This window comes from Ranitomeya imitator, chromosome 2 (genome assembly GCF_032444005.1).
Source record: "Ranitomeya imitator isolate aRanImi1 chromosome 2, aRanImi1.pri, whole genome shotgun sequence".
In the NCBI taxonomy this organism is placed as follows: Eukaryota; Metazoa; Chordata; class Amphibia; order Anura; family Dendrobatidae; genus Ranitomeya; species Ranitomeya imitator.
The window spans coordinates 351,195,381-351,222,162 of record NC_091283.1 but is presented as its reverse complement, the minus strand read 5'-3'; the positions used below and the strand labels follow the sequence as shown (position 1 = coordinate 351,222,162).

At 46.2% G+C, this 26,782-nt stretch overlaps 1 protein-coding gene across 1 annotated transcript in view; it reads right to left on the bottom strand.

The window, feature by feature from the left end:
* The window catches only part of LOC138666548 (zinc finger protein 850-like), a 137,875-nt gene that overhangs the window by 80,580 nt on the left and 30,513 nt on the right, over nt 1–26,782 (bottom strand). Inside the window, exons 9-14 of the mRNA XM_069754755.1 lie at nt 23,084–23,129; nt 15,111–15,257; nt 14,794–14,973; nt 14,587–14,710; nt 14,410–14,507; nt 13,423–13,513 (exon numbers count right to left, since the gene is read on the bottom strand). Of these exons, the coding sequence (XP_069610856.1) occupies nt 13,423–13,513; nt 14,410–14,507; nt 14,587–14,710; nt 14,794–14,973; nt 15,111–15,257; nt 23,084–23,129 (686 nt within the window). The remainder of the gene's footprint in view (nt 1–13,422; nt 13,514–14,409; nt 14,508–14,586; nt 14,711–14,793; nt 14,974–15,110; nt 15,258–23,083; nt 23,130–26,782) is intronic.

Sequence of the window (26,782 nt, the reverse complement as noted above, 5' to 3'; positions counted from 1 at the left end):
TGACAGTTGGCGTATTTCCTATATGGTACATTTGTTGCTCTTGTAGTTTGTCTGGTTATTGATCAGATTTTTATTTTTGAAGGATAATACTAGACTTGTGTGTGTTTTAGGGCGAGTTTCATGTGTCAAGTTGTGTGTGTCGAGTTGCATGTGACAGGTTAGTGTAGCAATTGTGTGCAGCAAGTTTTGCGCATGGCGTGTTTTGCGCGTGGCGAGTTTTATGTGTGGTGCCTTTTGAGTATGTGCAAGTTTTGTGTGAGGCAACTTTTGCATGTGTTGCAACTTTTGTGCATGTGGCAATTTTTCCGCGGGTGCAAGTTTTGCGTGAGCCTAGTTTTGCATGTGGTGAGTTTTGCGCGTGGCGAGTTTTGAGCGGCGACTTTTGTGTTTCGACTTTTATGTTGCGAGGTTGGTGTATGTGTGGTGAAATGTGTGCTGAGGGTGGTATATGTGTTCAAGCACATGGTAGTGTGTGGCGCATTTTGTGTGTGTTCATATCCGCGTGTGTGGTGAGTATCCCATGTCGGGGCCCCACCTTAGCAACTGTACGGTATATACTCTTTGGCACCATCGCTCTCATTCTTTAAGTCCCCCTTGTTCACATCTGACAGCTGTCAATTTGCCTCCAACACTTTTCCTTTCACTTTTTCCCCATTATGTAGATAGGGGCAAAATTGTTTGGTGAATTGGAAAGTGTGGGGTTAAAATTTCACGGAATAAGCAATGAAATAGGGCGCACTACCAACATATAAACCTAATATAAAAAAATATATCCATAAATACGGGGTGCAAGCGAGTGAGAAAACGACCAAATATAACCAGCAGAAAGAAAAGTATCACTCCAGTTATGCACACCACGTATAAAAAATGAAAACATAATGTAGGAAAAAACACAAGATTTTATTGACATACACCATAATAAAACATACTTAAAAACAGAAAGGCAAGGCCCTGTCCATAACACTCAGTAAATACAGAGTACAATAATATATATAACCCATAATAAGCATACTGATAACCAATGATATAAGCCTGCCTGTACCCTAGGACTAGATGCAGACCATACGTGGCCAGCTCACAGGACAAACTAACCAACCCAGGCGGATGTATACAAAATCCTAAGTGGCCAGTAAACACCCAAATAGTGCATTTAGCCCGAACGGCTCATGGGACAAAAATATCTACCCTAAGCCAGTAAGGCAACAGGATCCCAAAATAACAGTGGGAGAAAAAAAAAAAGCACTGGAACCGCCAGGAAAAACCTCAGAGCACTAGAAGAAGGGGTTACCCAAGTGGTGACCAGAGCGGAGTCCGTGGGCAGCCAGGCAAGCAAGCAGGACAGGGACCAGAGCAGCCCCACGCGTATCGCCCTTCAAGAGATTTCACCTCACAACATAGCCTATGACGCTCTCGGGGTCCAGACGTGTGACTGTGCAAAATTTTGTGGCTGTAGCTGCGACAGTGCAGATGCCAATCCCGGACATACATACATACATACATACACACATACAGCTTTATATATTAGATTACACAGTGCATAATTCCCTATTCATGCAAGAATTACAATATACCTTATTTTTTACAGGACAAAATTATTTTGAGAGCGAATTTACATAATTACAAAATGTCTAAGAAGCATCTTATGAAGCCAGCTGTATTTGAGCATTTTACTGTGACTCAAGATAAAAAACATTTTGTGTGTCAGTGTATAAGTGACCGACATGAAAACAAATGTTGTGATGCCAAAATCAGGCAGTGATAAAAATGCTCCTTTAAGAGCTTCCAATCTAAGAAGACCTTTATAACGCTGCCACCCAGAAGTTTACAATGCTGTGATTGAAAAAGATCACAGCAGCACCAAGAAACTAGAGACCAGCACGTCCCGCCAGGCTAAGGAGGAGGAAAGAGCATCTCAATCATCAGTTACAAGATATTTTTTAAGTGACAAAGTTGACAAAGTTACTGTAGCAATGACAGCAGATGTGTTTAAAAGACAGCTCATCGAGCTTGTTGTTAAGGACTGTGTACCATTATCATTATTTGCATGACCAACTTTTACAGCTCTTAATAGAGAAATGGCTCGCAAACTTGGTGTTTCTCTGGAAAAAGAAAGTATTAGAAAATTGGTGATTGAAGAAGCCCTTAACCAAAAGGAAGATCTTAGGCTACGTTCACATTTGCGTTGCGTCACATGTGTTTTTTTTGCCGCAAGCGTAGGGCGCAGAAAACGCAGCAACTTGCATTTTTTTTGCGTCCAAAATTCGGCAAAAAAGGACGCATGCGTCGCAAAACGCTGCATTTTAGCGTGCGTTTTGTTGCTTTTTTGTTTGCGTTGTGCGTTGCGTCTCCGACGCAACATCGCACAACGCAAATGTGAACGTAGCCTTAAAAAGACTCTCAAGAGATGCTTTGTGTTTCTTTAAATGGATGCCTACACACGTCACAGAGTGAACTATTTTGCTATCAACTTTCAATATGTTTGTTATTACAAAAAAATTGTTACTAAGACGCTGGCAGTAAAAGATACTAAAGCTCATCACAGCAGCCAGTTTCTCCAGATCTTAGTGGAAAAAGTTCTTCAAGATTATGAAGTAAAAAAAGAACAGGTTCTTGCTATTGTAACTGATGACCTTATTGAAGCTGCCTCACACCTCTTTCCTATTCAGCACATGCACTGTGTTGTGCACAAGCTGCAGCTAGCAATAAGAGATAGTCTGCAAGAGGGACATGCTGGAACTCTGATTAGCAAAGTGAAGAAATTGGCTATTGCTGCCAGAACCCCTAAAATTGATTCCATCTTGAAGAGACGTGCTGGAAAAGGGTCAATTGTGGATCAAGCCACTCGGTGGGGCAGCACCTATTTAAAGGGACACTGTCACCTGAATTTGGAGGGAACAATCTTCAGCCATGGAGGCAGGGTTTTTGGGTTTTTGATTCACCCTTTCCTTACCCGCTGGCTGCATGCTGGCTGCAATATTGGATTGAAGTTCATTCTCTGTCCTCCGTAGTACATGCCTGCACAAGGCAATCTTGCCTTGCGCAGGCATGTACTATGGAGGACTGAGAATGAACTTCAATCCAATATTGCAGCCAGCATGCAGCCAGCGGGTAAGGAAAGGGTGAATCAAAAACCCAAAAACCCCGCCTCCATGGCAGAAGATTGTTCCCTCCAAATTCAGGTGACAGTGTCCCTTTAATGATTGAGCGATTGCTTGAGCTGAAACCCATCCTTGTAGACATGGCCAACCCTCAGGTAACATTACATGAAGGTCAATGGACACAGGTGGCTGAATTGAAGGAATTGCTTCATCACCCATTTACAGTGACTAAAACGTTACAAGTTGAGGATTTAACTCCTGGCATTTTTATAAAGGAGTGGAAGAACTTGTTTTGCCTGTCCCAAAGAGGAGGCTTAATCGCAGATGGCATTGCTGCTTTGATGAAACGGAGAGAGACACTGGTATTAGAAAATAAAATTCCTCTGGCAGCTGTTTACGTGGACCCAAGTCACCATATATTGCTGGATGATCAACAGCTTACTAAAGGAAAAACAGGATTTTTGGTTGCTTACCGTAAAATCTGTTTCTTGAAGCCTCCATTGGGGGACACAGGAACCATGGGTGTATGCTGCTGCCACTAGGAGGCTGACACTATGCAAATAAAAAAGTTAGCTCCTCCTCTGCAGTGTACACCCCACCGACTGGCATTATACTCTTCAGTTAGTGAGAAAGCAGTAGGAGATAATGAAACAAGGTTGAAAAACCATAACCACAACTTGAGAACTGTAACGTGAGAACAGTCATAGAACAGATAACAACAGAAAACATTGGGAGGGAGCTGTGTCCCCCAATGGAGGCTTCAAGAAACAGATTTTACGGTAAGCAACCAAAAATCCTGTTTTCTTTATCGCCTCTCATTGGGGGACACAGGAACCATGGGACGTCCCAAAGCAGTCCCAAGGGCGGGAAAACAGACTTCCATCAGGTCAGAGGACTCACCACTGCCGCCTGCAGGATCCTTCTGCCTAGGCTGGCGTCCGCCGATGCATAGGTATGGACCTTGTAAAATTTGGCGAACGTGTGGATGGAAGACCAAGTTGCCGCTTTGCAAAGCTGTAGGGCGGAAGCCCTGTGGTGCACCGCCCAGGAGGCGCCGACTGCCCGGGTAGAGTGAGCCTTAATCCCAGGAGGGGGCACTCTGTTCTTGACCCGGTAAGCCTCCAAAATTGCCGTTCTGATCCAGCGAGCAATAGTCGCTTTAGAAGCCGGCTGGCCTCTGCGCGTGCCATCAGGAATGACGAAAAATGAATCCGTCTTCCGGAAAGAGGATGTTCTATCCAGATAAATCCTCACTGCCCTGACTAGGTCCAGCTTGTTCAACGATCGCTCCAGAGGATGAGTCGGAGCTGGACAAAAGGAAGGTAGAACGATGTCCTCGTTGAGGTGGAAGGTGGAAACCACCTTAGGAAGAAAAGAAGGTGGAGGTCGGAAGACCACCTTGTCCTGGTGAATGACCAAAAACGGAGGGCGGCAAGACAGTGCCGCCAGCTCGGAAACGCGGCGAATGGACGTGATGGCCACAAGAAAGGCCACCTTCCAAGATAAAACTGATAGAGGAATCTCCCTAAGAGGTTCAAAGGGAGAAACCTTCAAAACGTCCAGTACCAGGTTTAGGTCCCATGCCTCCACAGGGGCCCTGTACGGCGGGACGGCGTGGGCTACCCCCTGAAAGAAGGTCTTAATCTGTGGCCGAGAGGCCAAGGTCTTCTGAAAGAGGATGGAAAGCGCAGAGACCTGACCCTTCAGGGAACTAAGAGCCAGGCCCGAATCCAGTCCTGCCTGAAGGAAGGCCAAAAGAGAAGGCAGGGAAAAAACCATAGGCGGCACGCGGTTGGACTCGCACCAACGGAAGTAGGCCTTCCAGGTGCGGTAGTAGATCCTGGAAGACGAAGGCTTCCGAGCCTGAATCATGGTGTGAATCACCCGGTCCGAAAGGCCGGACGCTCTTAGAACAGCGGTCTCAACAGCCACGCCGTTAAACTGAGCGACCGAGAATTCGGGTGGCAGATCGGACCCTGGGACAGCAGATCGGGCCTGTCTGGAAGGCACCAGGGAGCGTCCGCGAGAAGGTTGACGAGCTCCGCGAACCAAGCTCTCCTGGGCCAATCCGGGGCGATCAGGATGACCGGCACCCCTTCCGCTTTGATCTTCTTCAACAGTTTGGGAAGTAATGGAAGGGGTGGGAACAGATAGGGCAGCTCGAACTGTGACCAAGGAATGGCCAGAGCATCGACGCCCACTGCGAGAGGATCGCGTGACCTGGAGACGAATTGTGGAACCTTCCTGTTGATCCGAGACGCCGTGAGATCCACATCCGGAGTTCCCCATCGAAGACAAATCTGATGGAAGACCTCCGGATGCAGGGACCATTCCCCTGCCGCGAGACTCTCGCGGCTGAGGAAGTCGGCGGCCCAGTTTTCTACGCCGGGGATATGCACCGCGGATATCACCGGAACCGTTGCCTCTGCCCAAAGGAGGATCTTGGACACCTCGGCAAGGGCCAAGGAGCTCCGAGTCCCCCCCTGATGGTTGACATATGCCACAGCCGTGGCATTGTCCGTCTGGATCCGGACTGGAAGGCCCCTGAGGATCCTTTCCCAATGGCGGAGGGACAGAAAGATGGCCCGAATTTCGAGGACGTTGATCGGCAGCGCGGACTCCTGCAGCGACCAACGGCCCTGAACCGTCAGGTGGCGAAAAACCGCACCCCAGCCGATCAGGCTGGCATCCGTTGTCACCACCTGCCAGTGAACCGGAAGGAAGGACCTGCCCTGGGAGATGAGAGGAGACGTCAGCCACCAGTTGAGAGACCGCTTGACCCGAAAGGAGAGTCTGATCGGCCGATCCAGGGAGAAGACCGACCTGTCCCACTGAGACAGAATGGCTTGCTGAAGGGGTCGAGAATGGAATTGGGCGAAGGGAATCGCTTCCAAGGTAGCTACCATCCTCCCCAGAACCTTCATGGCCGATCGGAGGGAGGGAGGCCGAGGACCCTGGAGCAAGAGAATGTCCCGACAAAGGGTGGATCTCTTGTCCTTGGGAAGGAAGACTCTGGACTGACGAGTGTCGAAGAGCATGCCCAGAAAGATGATGCGCTGAGAAGGAATAAGGCAGGACTTCTTCCGGTTGACCAGCCATCCGAAACGGGATAAGGTGTCGAGAACAATGGACAAGCTTTCGTGGGCCTGAGCAAAGGACGGAGCCTTGATGAGGATGTCGTCGAGGTATGGAAACAGAACCAAGCCTCTGACTCTCAAAATGGCCATCAGCGCCGCCATGATTTTCGTGAACACCCTTGGCGCGGTTGCGAGACCGAATGGCAGGGCGACGAACTGAAAATGATCTTGTTGCACTGCGAAGCGCAGGAAACGGTGATGTCCGGGAAATATTGGAACATGTAGGTAGGCGTCCTGGATATCTATAGAGCATAGAAATTCCTGAGCCTCCATGGAAGCAATTACTGAACGAAGGGATTCCATCCTGAAGTGTCTCAGGCGAACCCTCCTGTTCAACAATTTGAGGTCCAGAATGGGACGAACCTTGCCGTCTTTTTTCGGTACCACAAAGAGGTTCGAGTAGAAACCCGTGTACCGTTCCTTTTCTGGGATGGGAACGATTACCCCGGATTTGAGCAGAGAAGCGATGGCTGCGAAGAAGCCCGGAACCAAAGCGGGATCTTTTGGAGGACGAGATTGGAAGAAATGATCTCTGGGTCGGGAGGCGAACTCTATTTTGTATCCCGAAGACACAACTTCCCTGACCCATGCATCCTCTACTGCGGAAATCCAGACGTCCCTGAAACGGAGAAGACGGCCCCCCAACCTGGGAGTTGGGCTGGAGTCTTGCCGAGAGTCATGCGGAAGTGGATCTTCCAGTCCTGGGCCTGGACGATCTACCCTGGGAATAGCGAGGACGCCAGGACGGAGTGGGCCTGAAGGACACCGCCTTCTTCTCTTGACGTGCCTGTGGCCTCTGTTGCTGCTGGGAAAAGGAGTTTGATGCAGCGAAGCGACGAAAAGGCCGGAACGAGCGAAACTGCCGTCTAGGAGGAGGGCGACGAGGTTTAGCCTGGGGGAGAAGGGAACTTGTGCCCCCAGTGGCGTCCTTAATGATCTGGTCCAGCTGGGAACCAAAGAGACGAGAGCCCTGGAAGGGCAGACTAGTGAGGGACTTTTTGGAGGACAAGTCCGCCTGCCAGGCCTTGAGCCAAACGGTCCGGCGGATGGCAACGGCATTGCTGGAAGCCTGAGCCGCACAAGAGGCGACATCCAGGGAGGCGGAAACCAGGTATTCACCAGCGTGGGAAATCTGGTTGGCAAGTTCCGCTAATTGCGCGGGAGGAGCCCCGTCCAGGATACCTCGCCGCAGATCCTTGGCCCATTTTGAGATGGATTTTGAGGCCCAAGTGGAAGCAAAGGCCGGGCATAGCGCTGCTGAAGCCGCTTCGAAGGCAGATTTTGCGAAGGATTCTATAACTCTGTCGTTAGAATCCTTCAGAGACGCTCCGCCGGACAGTGGGAGCACCGTGTTGGTGGACAGCCTGGACACAGGTGGATCCACCGAGGGAGAGACCGTCCAATTGGCGGTAAGATCTGGTGAAAAAGGATATAACACCCCCAGGCGTTTTCCCCTCTGAAAACGTCTGGTCGGATTCTCTCTCTCTCTGGCCAGGATTTCCTCGAATTCAGGATGAGGGGCAAAAAATTTTGAAGGTGGTTTGGCCCGTCTAAACGAAACCGCCTGATCTGCGGGTTCCGTAGAGGGATCCTTAATGCCACAGGTTTGGTTTATAGCCCGAATGAGGTTCTGGACCGACTCACTCATGGTGGCGATTTGGCTAGGATCCAACTCCGACATCTCCTCTGAGGGCGCATCAGATAAAGCCTCGCCTGACTCAGGGGAGGAGGAACGGTGCGACACCCACCGCGGGGGAGGGCCGTGCGGTGAGATGGAACGCGAAGAGGACTCAGACCGACGTTCCTGTCTGGACCTTTTGTGGCTAATCAAGGAGGGCTCGGGCGGCGGTTCCTGCGACCCGCTGGCCACTGCAGGGGTCTGCAGGGGTAACCGATCCAGCGCGGACACCAGGGTTTGAGACACCCGTGATAAATCGGCCACCGATTGTGACAGAGAAGCGGCCCAGCCTGGGATGGGGGGATCACTCTCGGGCGGAACAGCCGGGGGATCCTGGGCGGTGGGAGCAATCGGGTTGCTGCAGGACTGACACAGCGGGGAGGACTGACCTGAGGGAAGTTTGCTGTTACAGGACGAACATGCAAAGTACGTGACTAAGGTAGTAGATGAAGAAGAAGTAGGGGGGCGAGAGCGGCCCCCTTTAGAGGAAGACATTTTGAGGGACCCTGAAGATGCCAGTTGGTTAGGGGACAGTGGGCAGAGGGGGGTGTCAGACTGCAGTGCAGCTACTCACGGACCCGGTCCTGGAAGATGTCCCACTTGTCCTTGGTGGAGAAATCCCCTGGTGCTGAGCTCACAGAAGATGCGGGCGAAGGAGCGTGGCGCGCTGCGTGAGGCACTGCAAGGGCTGCTGCTGTGGTGTGAAGCGATGCTCACACCAGACGAGTGTCCCACGAGGAAGGGGGCGGAGCTAGACGCAGAGGCGCCGGTGGGCAGGTCATAGTATGTCGGGCGGGAAAAAAGCCCGCCCGCAGAAGCGGAAGAGACAGATCCGAAGACCGGAAGTAGGCCCCGGCCGAAGCCGGGGCTTAAATTAGGAACCGGCGGCCGGGAAACGAGCCGCGGCGCCGGTATAGAGCGCCGGAGCTATGCGCCGCGACGGGAGGCTGGCGGCACAGGCGCCGCAGCCTGCTAGGCTGCGCCGCTGAAGGGCGCCGCAGATCCACCTCCTGCGGCGCCGGAGCAATGCGCCGCGACGGGAGGCTGGCGGCACAGGCGCCGCAGCCTGCTAGGCTGCGCCGCTGAAGGGCGCCGCAGATCCACCTCCTGCGGCGCCGGAGCAATGCGCTGCAGCGATAAGCAGCGCGATAGACTGCAGGGCTGCTGCGCAGAGGACTGTGCCCAGTGAAAAACCGCAGCGCTGATAGTGCGCCGCGGAAAGGAGCGAACAGCAGCCAAGAGCTGTCAAGAAAGAAGGTGCTGGTCACGGGTGAGAGCGCTGCGGCCAGAAAACAGGCGCCGCAGCCTGCTCAGAATGGGGAAAATGCTGGAGCTCCAGGATCACCGATAAAATATCGACCGCGCCGCAAGGTTACAGGCGATGACCGGGTAAGAGAGGGTCACCGTCTGGGAGCCCTTAACAAGAATCCCCCCCCTAACAAGGATCTGGGATGGGATAGGGGAAATACTCACCTAAAAAACATCCCACGCCGTACTAACCTTAAAAGAGGGTGAGACATCCAGGGCTGATGGACGTCCTCGTCTCCTCCAACCGACAGGCTCTGGTGGGCGAGTGGGTGGGGGACGGAGCCAGGACCGGACTTCTGAGCACGCTGGTGTGCCAGGATCTTGGTCCTGGGGAGGGATCTGTGAGGATACGGGGTGGCAGTACACACCGTACTCATAGTCCGCTTGTGGGAATACAGGTGTGACTGTTCACCCTGTATCCCTCCGAGGAAAACTGAAAGAAAACGACGCACATTGAGGTAGATAAGGGTCTAATGAAAGACCCGTGTCCACCTCCTACTGACACTAAGCTAAACTGAAGAGTATAATGCCAGTCGGTGGGGTGTACACTGCAGAGGAGGAGCTAACTTTTTTATTTGCATAGTGTCAGCCTCCTAGTGGCAGCAGCATACACCCATGGTTCCTGTGTCCCCCAATGAGAGGCGATAAAGAAAGAAGCTCGGATTGAGGTAGCAGTTAGGATGAGTGGCTACAGGACGGCCAACAGCAAGAGGACTCGGGTACTGTCAGTGCTGCCGCTGCTGTTTCTTCATTCTCATCAGATGAAGAGTTTGATTTCGAAAAGTATTTGGATGACATGGAACAGGCAAAATCCATTATTCCACTAGAAAACAGATTGATTATATTTCAGCAACATTTTTCACTTGCTCTCAAGGAAGTAGAAGAGTTCAAGCATTCATCAAAACTGACTGTGCACGAGGCAATTCCCTTACAATCTGAAATTGCTTGAGATGTTGCCCATGTGGTTACTGCTTTGCCACCAACCCAAGTTAGTGTAGAGAAGTTGTCCTCTATCCTTAAAATAATTAGGTCAGATTTGAGGTCATCTATAAAGGAGGATCTGATGGAGGAGATACTATTTCTCAGAACAAATTCATAGACTGCACAAATGCTATTCAGTAAGTTTTTGTTGAAAACTTTTATTTTTTCCACTTACTGCATAGTGTATAATAAATTGTAAATATGAAAAAGTTTTTTGTTCTAAAGTTGTATTCCAATAAATATATTTTATGTTCTATCTAAATGGCTTGATTATTGTATCATAATAATGATTAAAAAGCCTGATGTTACAATTTTACCACAGTAAATTTGTCACAAACTTAAACATGAGCCATGTATGGGGGAGTTGGAGTCATGGAAATTGAGGAGTCGGAGTTGAAGTCGGAGATTTAGCCTACCGACTCCACAGCCCTGTGTCCACATACTCAATCACACTCTAACCTCTCCACCATGGTCAAGACCAAAGAGCTGTCTAAGGACACCAGAGACAAAATTGTAGATTTGCACAAGGCCGGAATGTGCTACAGAACAATAGTCAAGCAGCTTGGTGAGAAGGAACAACTGTTTGCACAGTATTGATGGGAGGATGGATGGGGTGATGTATCGCAAAATTTTGGCCAACCTTCTCTCAGTAAAAGCATTGAAGATGGGTCGTGGCTGGGTCTTTCAGCATAACAATGACCAGAAACACACAACCAGGACAACTAAGGAGTGGCTCTGTAAGAAGCATTTCAAAGTCCTGGAGTGGCCTAGCGAGTCTCCAGACCCAAACCCAATAGAAAATCTTTGGAGGGAGCTGAAACTCAATGTTACCCAGCGACAGCCCCAAAACCTGGAAGATCTGGAGAAGATGGCCAAAAACCCTGCAAACTTGGTAAAGAGCTACAGTAAATGTCTGATCTTTCTAATTGCAAACAAAAGGTTTATGTACCAAATATTAATTTTTGTTTTTCTATCGCATCAACTACTTATTTCACGCAATAAAATGCAAATTAATTATGTAAAAATCATACAATGTGATTTTCTGTTTTTTTTTTTTTTTTTTTTAAAGATTCTGTCTCTCACAGTGTACCTACGATAAAAATTACAGACCTCTCCATTCTTTGTAGGTGGGAAAAATTGCAAAATCAGCAGTGTATCAAATACTTATTTTCCCCACTGTATGTAGCCATGTAAAGACCATACTTTGATTCACACCGATAGCATATCTCGACTTGCTGCAAGTTGACTCTCCACTTTAGTCCGATGGAATTGTGCTCTTCAAGGAAAAAAGCTGAAGTGCATCCACCCTCAAGCCCAAGTAATTTTGTCATATCCTTTTGTCACTTTTTGCATTATTATTTTATAGGAGATGTCTCATCTAACTGTTGGGCTAAGTGGATAAAATTATCAGATTATAATTATTCATTGGTTATAGACTAGCGACAATTATGGCGGAGCAGCAGGGTACTTCATTATGATAACCCTTATTAAAGCATTACGGCCAATTTCTTCACATCTGTCATCTTGTGTTAAGAATTGGTGATAACAGCACATACAGTTAACATAAAAGAATATCCCTTATGAAATAAGGGAAATAAAGTTTTATTATCATGTAAAAATATCATACCAGGAAGAATCGTTTCACAACTTTTTCAACCTTTATTGTCGCCCATAATCTGTGAAAATCCAGTGATAAACAAACTGAAATCCCCCTAAAAGAATGCGGTTGCTTAAGTGTGGACACCCTTTTATTATTGGGGATGTAGCGGTGTTCAGAATTAGCCATTTAAACTCAAGTTACATAGTAATCAGTGCACAATTTACATATTTTTTCAGGGATTCTGATTAATTGCATATAAAGTTTCGCTGCTCTAGGAGGATTTTCCTGATTTTTTTTAACAAAAACTGAGGTCCGTAAACAGCTTACAACATAGCAAAAGGATCTCATTGTTGAAAGTTATCAGTCAAGAGAAGGATTCAAATCATTAGATAGATCACAAAAAACTGTTCACACGGTTAGGAAAAAGTGGCATAAATTTATTACAATATTGACAATACCTAGAACTGGACATCTTTCAAAACTGATGAAAAGATAAGAACAAATTTGGTCCAGGAGGCTGGCAAAATGCCCATAGAAACATTAAAGGAGCTGCAGGAATTTATGTCAAGTACTAGTTGAATACTGCATGTGACAACAGTCTCCCATATGTCTGGCCTGTGGAGGAGGGTGGCAGGATGGAAGCCTATTCTTACATAAAAAAAATCCAAACCTGGTTATGTTTTTCCAAAGCCTACATCATGTCTGCCAATAGCAAGTGGTAAAACGTGTTATGATGAGACTGAGGTTGAACTTTTTGATCATAATTCACAAAAAAGAACTCCATGCCCACAGTCAAGCATAACACAGGCAGCATTATGGTTTGGGCTGTTTTTCAGCAGCTGGAACTGGGGTTTTAAGCAGATCTATTTTAAAACAAAACCTTCAGGTCTATGAAGCTGAAAATGAAGAGGAATTTCACCTTTCAACACAACAACCACCCTAAGCGACCTTCAAATCTCCAGAAGAACAAAGTTTTGGAATGACACATTCAGAGCCCAAAGCTGAATTCAATTGAAAATTTGTGTCTAAAAGACGACACTGACCACAGAAGATGCCTCTGTAATATGACAGTTCTGGAGCTACTGTAAGGAAAAGTGGGAAAATACTGCCAATATTAGATGTGCTGTGCTGATAGACTCCTACCGAAAATGAGAAAATGTTATAAATTCGAAGGGAATTTCATTAAAGTATTAGTTTAAGGCCATGATCACACATTTAGTATGAGGTCTTTATTTTTCATCAGTATTTGTAAGCCAAAATCAGGAGTGGGTGAAATATGTAGAAGGGGTGACATGTTACTATTATACTTTTCCTCTGATTGTTCCACTCCTGATTTTGGCTTACAAATACTGATGTGAAATACTGACCAAATACTGAACGTGTGAATGTGGCCTAAGAATGAGCATATTAATGCAACCACATTATTTTAGCTCTTTATTTTTCTTTTTCTATCCGAACAAATTTCAGGTTTATTTCAATTGAAATGTGCAGACTATGGGTGACATTGAAGGGGAAAAGGGTTCTGCAATTATTCTTCTTTACATGTCAAACAAAGCAGCTTTTTAATCACAGTGTGTACACTTTTTATTATATATATATATATATATATATATATATCACCTGGGCAGTCAAATGTTGGAATCTCCTCTTTATACCACTCATCCCCTCTCAAATAGGTCTCTGTAGTATTAATATGGGTCAGATCTTCATCCTGAAACAAATATTGTAAAAGTCACAGACAGGTGGAGAAGTCACATCTACACACGAGGTCAAAATTGTTGGTACCCCTCGTTTAACGACAGAAAAACCCACAATGGTCACAGAATTAACTTGAATCTGAGAAAAGTAATAATAAAAGATCTATGAAAATGAACAAATGAAAGTCAGACATTGCTTTTCAACCATGCTTTCACAGAATTTAAAACAAAAATTAAACTCATGAAATAGGCCTGGACAGAAATGATGGTACCCCTGAAAATAATGTGACAAAAGGGACATGTTAAATCAAGGTGACTCCACTTACTAGCATATTGACCTAACTCCTATTGAGCATCATTGGAAAGAGCTGAGACATGCCGTCTGGAAAAGGCAACCTTCAAACACGAGACAACTGGAGCAGTTTGCTCTTGAGGAGTGGGCCAAAATACCTGTAGAGAGGTGCAGAAGTCTCATTGACAGTTACAGGAATCGCTTGATTGCAGTGTTTGCCTCAAAAGGTTGTGCAAAAAATATTAAGTTAAGGGTACCATCATTTCTGTCCAGGCCTATTTCATAAGTTTTATTTTTTTCTTTTAATTCTGTGGAAGAATGGTTAAAAAGCAATGTCTGACTTTCATTTGTTCATTTTCATAGATTTTTAATTTATTATTACTTTTGACAGACTAAAGTTATTTCTGTGACCATTGTGGGTTTTTCTGTCATTAAACGAGGGGTACCAACAATTTTCACCACGTGTGTATGATCAGCTCTAATCTTGCCATCTCCACCGTTCTCATTACACAAATATAAAATATAAAATCCTGGTAGATAAAACAAGACTGAGCACAAGACATTCACAGCCGTCTACACATCATAGGGGAGATCTCATGACACCTTCACTCCATCTACCTGATAATCCTGAGGAACATTGGGATCTTCTTGTTTACAGTCCTGTGGAAGAAGAGGACGGGGACATCTCTCTGGTGTTGTCCTCTTACTGGATAGAACTGGAGAAAGCACATACAACGACTGAATTAATTCTTTACATACAGATAATTATAGGCTGTATTTAGTCCTGTCTATTACCTGGTGATGTGAGGGGCTGGGGAATCTCCATCATGATGTCCTTGTACAGATCTTTGTGTCCTTCTAAATACTCCCACTCCTCCATGGATAAATAGATGGTGACATCCTGACACCTTATAGGAACCTGACACATACAATGATACCATCAGCCTCCCGATCCCTTCATAGCATTACTGTATAATGTCCCAGCATTCCCAGCAGTGTCACCTCTCCAGTCAGCAGCTCAATCATCTTGTAGGTGAGTTCTAGGATCCTCTGGTCATTGATGTCCTCATTTATCAGGGTGTGAGGTGGAGGCCCTGTGATTGGGCTCAGGGGTCTTCCCCATCCCTCAAACACAGGGTCATGACAGCGCTCACTAGAGGTCTTCTTCAATACTGTGTAATCCTGGTAATGGAGAGACACATTAATAAATCTCACTACAGACATTTCCAGAGTCCTCACCTCTCCAGTTCTGTCCATCTGTTATTCCCATAGATAAGAATGATGTAATGTTGTAATATGACGTCATCAGAATCTCTCACCTCCCCAGTAAGCCGGAAGAGGATCTCAAGGGTGAGGCATAATATCCTCTCCGCCATCTTGTCTCTTTCCATATCCATCCTTGACAGGTGAATCAGGAAAATTCTCTTATATAGATCTTCACTCAGAGTATCCAATATTATAGGGAACTGAATAGAAATAATATGAGCTGTTGAAAAAACATGTAATTGTGTATTTCACATGGTATTTTGCTAACGTTGTGATGCCGGTATAAATCAATAATGAGGACTTCACACATCTAAGCGGTCACACACAGAATACTTAGGTCCTCTCACTTGGGGTCACAGGAGTTAAAAATAAATTCAGAGAGTTTTGAAGTTATTTAATAACATGAAGATCTTAGCATACAAGACAATAGTGTTTGTACAGTAAGTAAAATATGGTATATTTGTAGACATTTTATCACTCCACGATGAGTTCTGGAAAGATGAGGTCTAATAATTCCATCTGCTACTCTACAATTTGATGTAAGAAAAATGCTTTTTCTTCTCAATTGCTGTAAACAGATTCCACACCTGACCCCCTGACAAAGCTATAAAGTGAAACCAATTAGTTATTAACCTGAAGCTCATCTTCACTGTGAATTTGATTTGTTATTAAGCAAGTTATAATCCTTGTGTTATGTCAATTTATGCGTCTTAGGGGCCACTAATAAACCTTTCCTTTTTATAGCGCTAAAAAAAAAACCTTGGCATTGTTGTTTGGTGCATCTTGGTGCCAAACATTTAAGTGCAACTTCCCACTTGCTTGGATTCCATCTGTCTCTTACCTGGTTCAATGAAGTCAGAGCAGTCAAATAACTGGGGGGGGGGGGAGGATGGAGATTGCAGGAAACAAGCAGCTGGGATGATTGCTGCCAATCAAGCACAGTGATACTGTTGTATGTAAACCAGGTATAGGTACTTTTGGCTGTGTGGACAGGTGCCAAGTCCTGCTGGAGAACGACATTTCAAACTCCATAAAGGTTGTCGGCAGAGGGAAGCATGAAGTGCTCTAAAATTTCCTGGTAGACATCTGCGCTGACTTTGGTCTTGATAAAACACAGTGGACCTACACCAGCAGGTGACGTGACTCCCCAAACAATCACTGATTGTGGAAACTTCACACTAGACCACAAGCAGCTTGGATTGTGGCCTCTCCACTCTTCCTCCAGACTCTGGGACCTTGATTTCCAAATGAAATGCAAATTTTACTTTCATCTGAAAACAACACCTTGGATCACTGAGCAACAGTCCAGTTCTTTTTCTCCCTGGCCCAGGTAAGACGCTTCTGGCGTTGTCTATTGGTCATGAGTGGCTTGATACAAGGAATGCGACACTTGTAGCCCATTGTTATGATCTGGTGGCCTAGGAGCAGCATGAGACGGACTCTGGAGAACGTGGTCCCTGTACTGACCGCAAACCCTGAACCTAGCAGCGCAACTAGAAGTAGCCGTGGGGGGTACCTAACACTCCCTAGACCCCTCGGCACAGCCTAAGATCTAACTACCACTAAAGACAGAAACAGGAAACCTATCTTGCCTCAGAGAAAATCCCCAAAGGATAGATAGCCCCCCACAAATATTGACTGTGAGAGGAGAGGAAAATAACATACGCAGATATGAAATCAGATTTTAGCATAGGAGGCCATACTAGCTAAAAAGAAAGAAAAGAACAGAGTACTATGCGGTCAGTATAAAAACGCTAGAAAATATCCACCACAGAAGATACGAATCACCACATCTGACTAAAGACATGGGGGGTATATCTGCATCTCCAGAGAAATAGCCAGGCTGCAAAAAATCCTTCACAGACAAAACTGGACAAGGCAAAAACATGAACATGCACAGAACTATTAAGGTCCACAGCAGGTGGACAGCAAAAACAAAGCCAGGACTTATCTTTGTAGAAAAGCACAGCAAACTGGAGAGACCAGCAGGGAAGGAATCCTGCAAGAACAATGAACAACTGGCACTGACTAAAGGATCCTGCAAAGCTATATACCCCAGTCAGTCCTGCAATTAGTAGATACACATGTCCACTCCTGCAATCCAGGCACAACTGCATTACCCTCTACAACCACCGGAGGGAGCCCAAAAGCTGAATTCACAACAGTCCCCCCCCCCTTGAGGAGGGGTCACCGAACCCTCACCAGAGCCCCCAGGCCGATCAGGATGAGCCCGATGAAAGGCACGAACCAAATCAACGGCATGGACATCAGAGGCAGAAACCCAAGAATTATCCTCCTGGCCATAACCCTTCCACTTGACAAGGTACTGAAGCTTCCGCCTCGAAAAACAAGAATCCAAAATCTTCTCAACAACATATTCCAACTCCCCATCGACCAATACAGGGGCCGGAGGATCAACAGAGGGAACAACGGGCTCCACATATTTCCGCAAGAAAGATTTATGGAAGACATTATGAATAGCAAACGAGGCCGGAAGCGCCAGGCGAAAGGACACCGGATTAATAATCTCAGAAATCCTATAAGGACCAATAAATCGAGGTTTAAACTTAGGGGAAGAAACCTTCATAGAAACATGATGGGAAGACAACCAGACCAGATCCCCAATCCGAAGCCGGGAACCAACACACCGACGACGATTAGCAAAACGTTGAGCCTCCTCCTGAGACAGCACCAAATTGTCCACCACATAAGCCCAAATCTGCTGCAACCTGTCGACCACAGAATCCACACCAGGAAGGTCAAAAGGCTCAACCTGCCCAGAAGAAAAACGAGGATGAAAACCAAAATTACAAAAAAAAAGGCGAAACCAAAGTAGCCGAACTAGCCTGATTATTAAGGGCAAACTCGGCCAATGGCAAAAAAGCCACCCAATCATCCTGATCAGCAGACACAAAGCATCTCAAATAGGTCTCCAAGGTCTGATTAGTTCGCTCAGTCTGGCCATTTGTCTGAGGATGAAATGCAGAAGAAAAACACAAATCAATGCCCAGCTTGGCACAACAGGCCCGCCAAAACCTAGAAACAAACTGGGAGCCTCCGTCGGACACAATATTTTCCGGAATACCATGCAAACGCACCACATGCTGAAAAAACAACGGAACCAAATCAGAAGAAGAAGGCAATTTAGGCAAAGGCACCAAATGAACCATCTTAGAAAATCGGTCACAGACAACCCAGATAACCGACATTCTTTGGGAAACAGGAAGATCGGAAATAAAATCCATAGAAATATGTGTCCAGGGCCTCTCGGGGACCGGTAATGGCAAAAGCAACCCACTAGCGCGGGAACAGCAAGGCTTAGCCCACGCACAAATCCCACAGGACTGCACAAAAGAATGCACATCCCGCGACAAAGAAGGCCACCAAAAGGACCTACTAACCAAATCTCTGGTACCAAAAATCCCAGGATGGCCAGCCAACACAGAACAATGAACCTTAGAAATCACTTTAGTAGTCCATCTATCAGGAACAAACAGTTTCCCCACAGGACAGCGGTCAGGCTTATCAGCCTGAAATTCCTGAAGAACCCGTCGCCAATCAAGGGAGATGGCAGAAAGAATCACCCCTTCCTTCAAAATGCCGACCGGCTCAAGAACCCCAGGGGAATCAGGAAAAAAACTCCTAGAGAGGGCATCCGCCTTAACATTCTTAGTACCAGGAATGTACGAGACCACAAAATCAAAACGGGAGAAAAACAGGGACCATCGAGCCTGTCTAGGATTCAGCCGTTTGGCAGACTCGAGGTAATTCAGATTCTTATGATCGGTCAGGACCACAATACAGTGCTTGGCCCCCTCAAGCCAATGTCGCCACTCCTCAAATGTCCACTTCATAGCCAACAACTCCCGATTGCCAACATCATAATTGCGTTCCGCAGGCGAAAACTTCCGAGAAAAGGCACACGGTTTCATCAAGGAACCATCAGAATTCCTCTGAGACAAAACGGCCCTTGCCCCAATCTCAGATGCGTCAACCTCAACCTGAAATGGAAGAGAAACATCTGGCTGACACAACACAGGGGCAGAAGTAAATCGGCGTTTAAGCTCCTGAAAGGCAGAAACAGCCGCGGAGGATCAATTCGTCACATCAGCGCCTTTCTTGGTCAAATCGGTCAGAGGTTTAACCACACTGGAGAAGTTGGCAATGAAACGACGATAAAAATTAGCAAAGCCCAAGAATTTCTGAAGGCTCTTCACAGATGTGGGCTGAATCCAATCATGAATGGCCTGAACCTTAACCGGATCCATTTCTATAGATGAGGGAGAAAAAAATGAAACCCAAAAAAGAAACCTTCTGCACTCCAAAGAGGCACTGTGACCCCTTCACAAATAAAGCATTATTACGGAGGATCTGAAATACCATCCTGACCTGTTTCACATGAGACTCCCAATCATTGGAAAAAATCAAAATATCATCCAAATATACAACCATGAATTTATCAAGATAACTCCGAAAGATATCATGCATGAAGGATTGGAACACAGATGGGGCATTAGAGAGTCCGAATGGCATCACAAGGTATTCAAAATGGCCTTCAGGCGTATTAAATGCAGTTTTCCATTCGTCACCCTGCTTGATACGAATAAGATTATATGCCCCTCGAAGGTCAATCTTAGTAAACCAGCTAGCCCCCTTAATCCTAGCAAACAAATCAGTAAGCAAAGGCAAGGGGTATTGAAATTTGACCGTGATCTTATTCAAGAGGCGATAATCAATACAGGGTCTCAAGGATCCATCCTTCTTGGCAACAAAAAAGAACCCCGCTCCCAACGGTGAAGAAGATGGCCGAATATGCCCTTTCTCCAAAGACTCCTTAATATAGCTCCGCATGGCGGCATGTTCAGGCACAGACAGGTTGAAAAGTCGACCCTTAGGGAAGTTACAACCTGGAATCAAGTCAATAGCACAATCACAGTCCCTATACTGTGGAAGGGAACTGGATTTGGGCTCATCGAATACATCCTGAAAGTCTGACAAAAACTCAGGAACTTCAGAAGAGGGGGAAGAGGAAATTGACATCAAAGGAACCTGATCATGAACCCCCTGACAACCCCAACTAGTCACAGACATGGATTTCCAATCTAACACCGGATTATGTAGCTGCAACCATGGAAAACCCAGCACAATATCATCATGCAAATTATGCAACACCAAAAAACGACAATCTTCCTGATGGGCTGGCGCCATGCGCATGGTCAGCTGTGTCCAAAACTGAGGTTTATTTTTAGCCAACGGTGTAGCATCAATGCCCCTCAAAGGAATAGGGTTCTGCAAAGGCTGCAAGGGAAACCCACAACATCTGGCAAATTCTAAGTTCATTAAGTTCAGAGCGCCGCCTGAATCCACAAATGCCATGACAGAAAATGATGATAATGAGCAGATCAAGGTCACAGATAACAGAAATTTAGGTTGTATAGTACTGATGGCAACAGAACTAGCGAGTCTCTTAGTACACTTAGGGCAATCAGAAATAACATGAGCAGTATCGCCGCAGTAAAAACACAACCTATTCTGATGCCTGAATGTTTGACGTTCAGCTCTAGACAAAATCCTATCACACTGCATAGGCTCAGGGCTCCGCTTAGAGGACAACGCCACAGTGTGCACAACTCTGCGCTCGCGCAAGCGCCGATCAATCTGTATGGCCAGAGACATAGAATCACTCAGACCAGCAGGCGTGGGGAACCCCACCATAACGTCTTTAACGGATTCAGAAAGACCCTTTCTGAAAATTGCCGCCAAGGCATCCTCATTCCATTTAGTCAGTACAGACCATTTTCTAAATTTCTGGCAATACGATTCTGCCACTTCTTGACCTTGACACAGGGCTAACAAAATTTTCTCAGCCTGATCCACAGAATTAGGCTCATCATACAACAACCCCAATGCCTGAAAGAACGAATCAACATTAAGCAAAGCAGGATTGCCAGTTTCCAGGGAAAATGCCCAATCCTGTGGGTCACCACGCAGCAGAGATATGATGATTTTAACCTGCTGAATAGGATCACCAGAAGACCGGGGTCTTAATGCAAAAAACAGTTTACAGTTATTTTTGAAACTCAAAAATTTGGATGTCACCAAAGAATAAATCAGGAGTGGGAATCTTAGGTTCTAAGGCAGGAGTTTGAACATTATAATCTGAAATACCCTGTACTCTAGCAGCCAGCTGATCCACCCGAGAAACTAACTCCTGAACATTCATGTTAATACTAGATTCCGTAGCCACCCAGAGGTAAAGAGGAAAGGAAAGACACAACAGACTACAGAAAAAAAAAATGGCTCAGCACTTTCCTTCCCTTCTTCTGAGATGCGTTTAACTCATTGTTGGCCAGTTGTACTGTTATGATCTGGTGGCCTAGGAGCAGCATGAGACGGACTCTGGAGAAGGTGGTCCCTGTACTGACCGCAAACCCTGAACCTAGCAGCGCAACTAGAAGTAGCCGTGGGGGGTACCTAACACTCCCTAGACCCCTCGGCACAGCCTAAGATCTAACTACCCCTAAAGACAGAAACAGGAAACCTATCTTGCCTCAGAGAAAATCCCCAAAGGATAGATAGCCCCCCACAAATATTGACTGTGAGAGGAGAGGAAAATAACATACGCAGATATGAAATCAGATTTTAGCATAGGAGGCCATATTAGCTAAAAAGAAAGAAAAGAACACAGTACTATGCGGTCAGTATAAAAACGCTAGAAAATATTCACCACAGAAGATACGAATCACCACATCTGACTAATGGGGGGTATATCTGCATCTCCAGAGAAATAGCCAGGCTGCAAAAAATCCTTCTCACACAAAACTGGACAAGGCAAAAACATGAACATGCACAGAACTATTAAGGTCCACAGCAGGTGGACAGCAAAAACAAAGCCAGGACTTACCTTTGTAGAAAGGCACAGATGATTGGCCTCGGGGAGACCAAAACATCCAACACTGCGGAGACACCATCACGTGTTTCTCAACGCAGTGATTCCAGAACACTGCCCCCATCCCTTATGGGAAATATGCAGATGCAGGTAAAGAAGCTGCGGAGACACCATCACGTGTTTCTCGACGCAAGCAGTGAATAGCCAGGCCTTTCCCCGGGAAGGAAGAACCACGGGAAGGGCAGCATCCTATGAAGGAAAGCCACCTATGCCAAGCATGGTATCCATCCACAGACAGCTGTTTCGGGGTGTTTGCCCCTCATCAGTGTGGAGTAGGAATCTGGCTATTAGGAGCAGTGCCTAGTAAAAAGGCTATAAAGGCACAGATGATTGGCCTCGGGGAGACCAAAACATCCAACACTGCGGAGACACCATCACGTGTTTCTCAACGCAGTGATTCCAGAACACTGCCCCCATCCCTTATGGGAAATATGCAGATGCAGGTAAAGAAGCTGCGGAGACACCATCACGTGTTTCTCGACGCAAGCAGTGAATAGCCAGGCCTTTCCCCGGGAAGGAAGAACCACGAGAAGGGCAGCATCCTATGAAGGAAAGCCACCTATGCCAAGCATGGTATCCATCCACAGACAGCTGTTTCGGGGTGTTTGCCCCTCATCAGTGTGGAGTAGGAATCTGGCTATTAGGAGCAGTGCCTAGTAAAAAGGCTATAAAGGCACAGATGATTGGCCACGTGATGGTGTCTCCGCAGCTTCTTTACCTGCATCTGCATATTTCCCATAAGGGATGGGGGCAGTGTTCTGGAATCACTGCGTTGAGAAACACGTGGTGTCTCCGCAGTGTTGGATGTTTTGGTCTCCCCGAGGCCAATCATCTGTGCCTTTATAGCCTTTTTACTAGGCACTGCTCCTAATAGCCAGATTCCTACTCCACACTGATGAGGGGCAAACACCCCGAAACAGCTGTCTGTGGATGGATACCATGCTTGGCATAGGTGGCTTTCCTTCATAGGATGCTGCCCTTCCGTGGTTCTTCCTTCCCGGGGAAAGGCCTGGCTATTCACTGCTTGCGTCGAGAAACACGTGATGGTGTCTCCGCAGCTTCTTTACCTGCATTTACCTTTGTAGAAAAGCACAGCAAACTGGAGACCAGCAGGGAAGGAATCCTGCAAGAACAATGAACAACTGGCACTGACTAAAGGATCCTGCAAAGCTATATACCCCAGTCAGTCCTGCAATTAGTAGATACACATGTCCACTCCTGCAATCCAGGCACAACTGCATTACCCTCTACAACCACTGGAGGGAGCCCAAAAGCTGAATTCACAACAGCCCATGTCCTGGATACATTTATGTGTGGTGGCTCTTGAAGCAATGACTCCAGCAGCAGTCCACTCCTTTTAAATCTCCTCCTAATTTTTGAATGGCCTTTTCTTAACTAACAGTCCTTTCAAGGCTGCGGTTATCCCGGTTGCTTGTACACCTTTTTCTACCACACTTTTTCCTTCCACTCAACTTTCCATTAATATACTTGGAAACAGCACTCTGTGAACAGCCAGCTTCTTTAGCAATGACCTTTTGTGGCTAAGGCTGGGGGTCACATTGCGTTTTGGTCAGAGCGCTAACGGACAGCGTTGCACGGCGAAATTAACGCCATGCAACGCGTCCGTTAGCGCTCCCATTGCCCGCAATGTACCAGCGCATTGCTAGCGCGTGTCATTTTCGGCACGCGCTAGCGACGCGCCGGTCTTTTGTAGCGCGCCTCGGACGCTGCTTGCAGCGTCCGCGGCGCGCCCGAGGTCCGTTCCCCGCTCTCGCAGATCGGGGATCTGCGAGAGCGGGGACGTTAACGCGACCCCGAAACGCGACCCTTTAAAAACATTGCGTTAGCGCAATCCGCTAGCGCTAAACGGATTGCACTAACGCAATGTGACCCTAGCCTTACCCTCCTTGTGGAGTGTTAATGACTGCCTTCTGGACATCTGTCATGTCAACAGTCTTCCCCATGATTGTGGAGACTATTGAAAGACTAAGGGACCTTTTTATACGCTTAGGAAGCCTTTGCAGGTGTATTTTGTTAATTATTCTAATTTACTAAGATAATGACTTTTGGGTTTTCATTGGCTGTAAGCCATAATCATCAACATTAACAGAAATAAACACTTGACATAGATCACTCTGTTTGTAATGACTTTATAATATATGAGTTTCACTTTTTGTATTGAAGAACTGAAATAAATTAACTTTGTGATGATATTCTAATTTAGCGAGAAGCACTTGTATGTGGCTCATTATTCTGTATGGAGCACTATGTGGGGCTCATAATACTATATGGAGGATTATACTGTCTGGTTTCTGAGCTATTGTAGAATTTACAATAGACATAACTCATGTAATGTAGAAGTAAGTGAAATCTTTGGGATTGTAATATACCTATATTTCTCTGCTGTAAATGTGTTAAAGGGGCCTACTGAGACTCTTTCACCTGGGGCCCACAAAAACCTGGAGCCGGCCCTGTAGTCTGATATTAGTGCAATGTCAGGCTGCTTAACCTGTGCTCACTGACATTATCACCGTGGTGTTTAGAGCTCAGCAGTGAAATCATCACGCTGCCCTGCTCTGAATACAGACTCAACTCTGCTATTTCACTGTAAAACTAAATTAAGATGCCTGTGATACAGGGGCATCTGAATGAGGCGTTACTGCTGCATCTACAAAGCGCATCAGAAGAGAATGTTTTGTGATAATTTCATCTCTTCTGATGCGTTTTGCAGACGCAGTAGTAACGCCTCATTCAGACGCCCCTGTATCACAGGCAATGAGGCTTTAAACAGACTAAAAAGAGCCATGTATCTAATTCTAACGTGTGAAACAGTCTGCATCTAATCCTATGGTGTGACACAATCCGTGTATCTAATTCCTTCAGCATAGTGGATGAATGTGAAATTATCAGGTGAGAAGCAAATAGTTTTAAAATTATATATATACATGCATGTATATATATATATATATATATATATATATATATATATATATATATATATATATATATACACACACACACACTAGATGGTGGCCCGATTCTAACGCATCGGGTATTCTAGAATATGCATATCCACGTGGTATATTGCCCAGCGACGTAGTATATTGCCCAGCCACGTACTATATTGGCCAGCGACACGTACTATACTGGCCAGCCACGTAGTATATTGCCCACTCACGTAGCATACAGCACAGCGACGTAGTATACAGCACAGAGCCACGTAGTATATTGCCCAGTCACGTAGTATATTGCCCAGCCACGTACTATATTGCCCAGCCACGTACTATATTGCCCAGTCACGTACTATATTGCCCAGCGACATAGTATATTGCCCAGTCACGTAGTATACTGCACAGCGACGTAGTATATTGCACAGCCCACGCAGTATATAGCACAGAGCCACGTAGTACATTTCCCAGCCACGTAGTATACTGCACAGCGATGTAGTATATTGCACAGCCCACGTAGTATATAGCACAGAGCCACGTAGTATATTGCCCAGCCACGTAGTATATTGCCTAGCGACGTAGTATATTGCACAGCTACGTAGTATACAGCACAGAGCCACGTAGTATATTGTACAGCGACGTAGTATACATCACAGAGCCACGTAGTATATTGCCCAGTCACGTAGTATACAGCACAGACACGTAGTATATTGCCCAGCCACGTATGTAACAGATTAAAAAAGAAAAAAAGAAACATATACTCACCTTCCGAAGAGCCCGTTGTAGTTCTGGCGCTTGTGTGCGGTGCACCCGGCAGCTTCCGTTCCCAGGATTGGTATGAGCGCAGGACCTGTGTGACGTCATGAAAGGTCCTTCTCCCATAGCATCTTTGGAAGCGGAACCTGCCGCTTGCAGTGCCAAGGACAGGACGCGACGGTGGAGGGTGAGAATAACGTTTTATTTTTTTATTATTATTATTTTTAACATTAGATCGTTTTACTATTGATGCTGCATATGCAGCATCAATAGTAAAAAGTTGGTCACACAGGGTTAATAGCTGCGTAACGCGTTACACCGCGCGTTAGCACTGACTGCGGGGAGGAAAGAGCGGCCATGTTGCCACCGGACTGCGGGCGTCGCTGATTGGTCGTGGCAATGGTCGTGGGCATTTTGCCACGACCAATCAGTGACTTGGATTCCATGACAGACAGGGCCGCGACCAAAGAATATCTGTGACAGAAAGACAGACAGACAGAAAGACAGAAGTGACCCTTATACAATTATATAGTAGATATATTTTTTTTTTCTTTTTTGTTGGAGATAAATTTTGTCTTTACTCTACTTTTTACCTTCTTGCTGTTGGAGTGTCACACACCTGGGTCACCTTACTGCTGTGTGTGGTACAGTGAGCACCACAGTGCCAACTAATAAAGTCTGGGCTGCTGGCCGTCTTTGGTGTCGATGTCCAATTCTCGGTATCACATTGCAGTCAAATGTCTCTGTACTGTGATCCTAAGGCTACGGTCACACTATCAGTATTTGGTCAGTATTTTACATCAGTATTTGTAAGCCAAAACCAGGAGTGGAGCAATCAGAGGAAAAGTATCATAGAAACATATGCACCACTTCTGCATTTATCACCCAGTACTGACTTTGGCTTACAGATACTGAGGTAAAATACTGACCAAATACTGAATGTGTGAACGTGACCTAAACTTCATCCTCCCTTATTCTTTTGCAAGCGCCCAGAACGGGAGGCGATGAGTGACATCATACACATCATGCACATTTACTGTAGTCGTAGGGCGAGCTAGCAGTACACCAAATT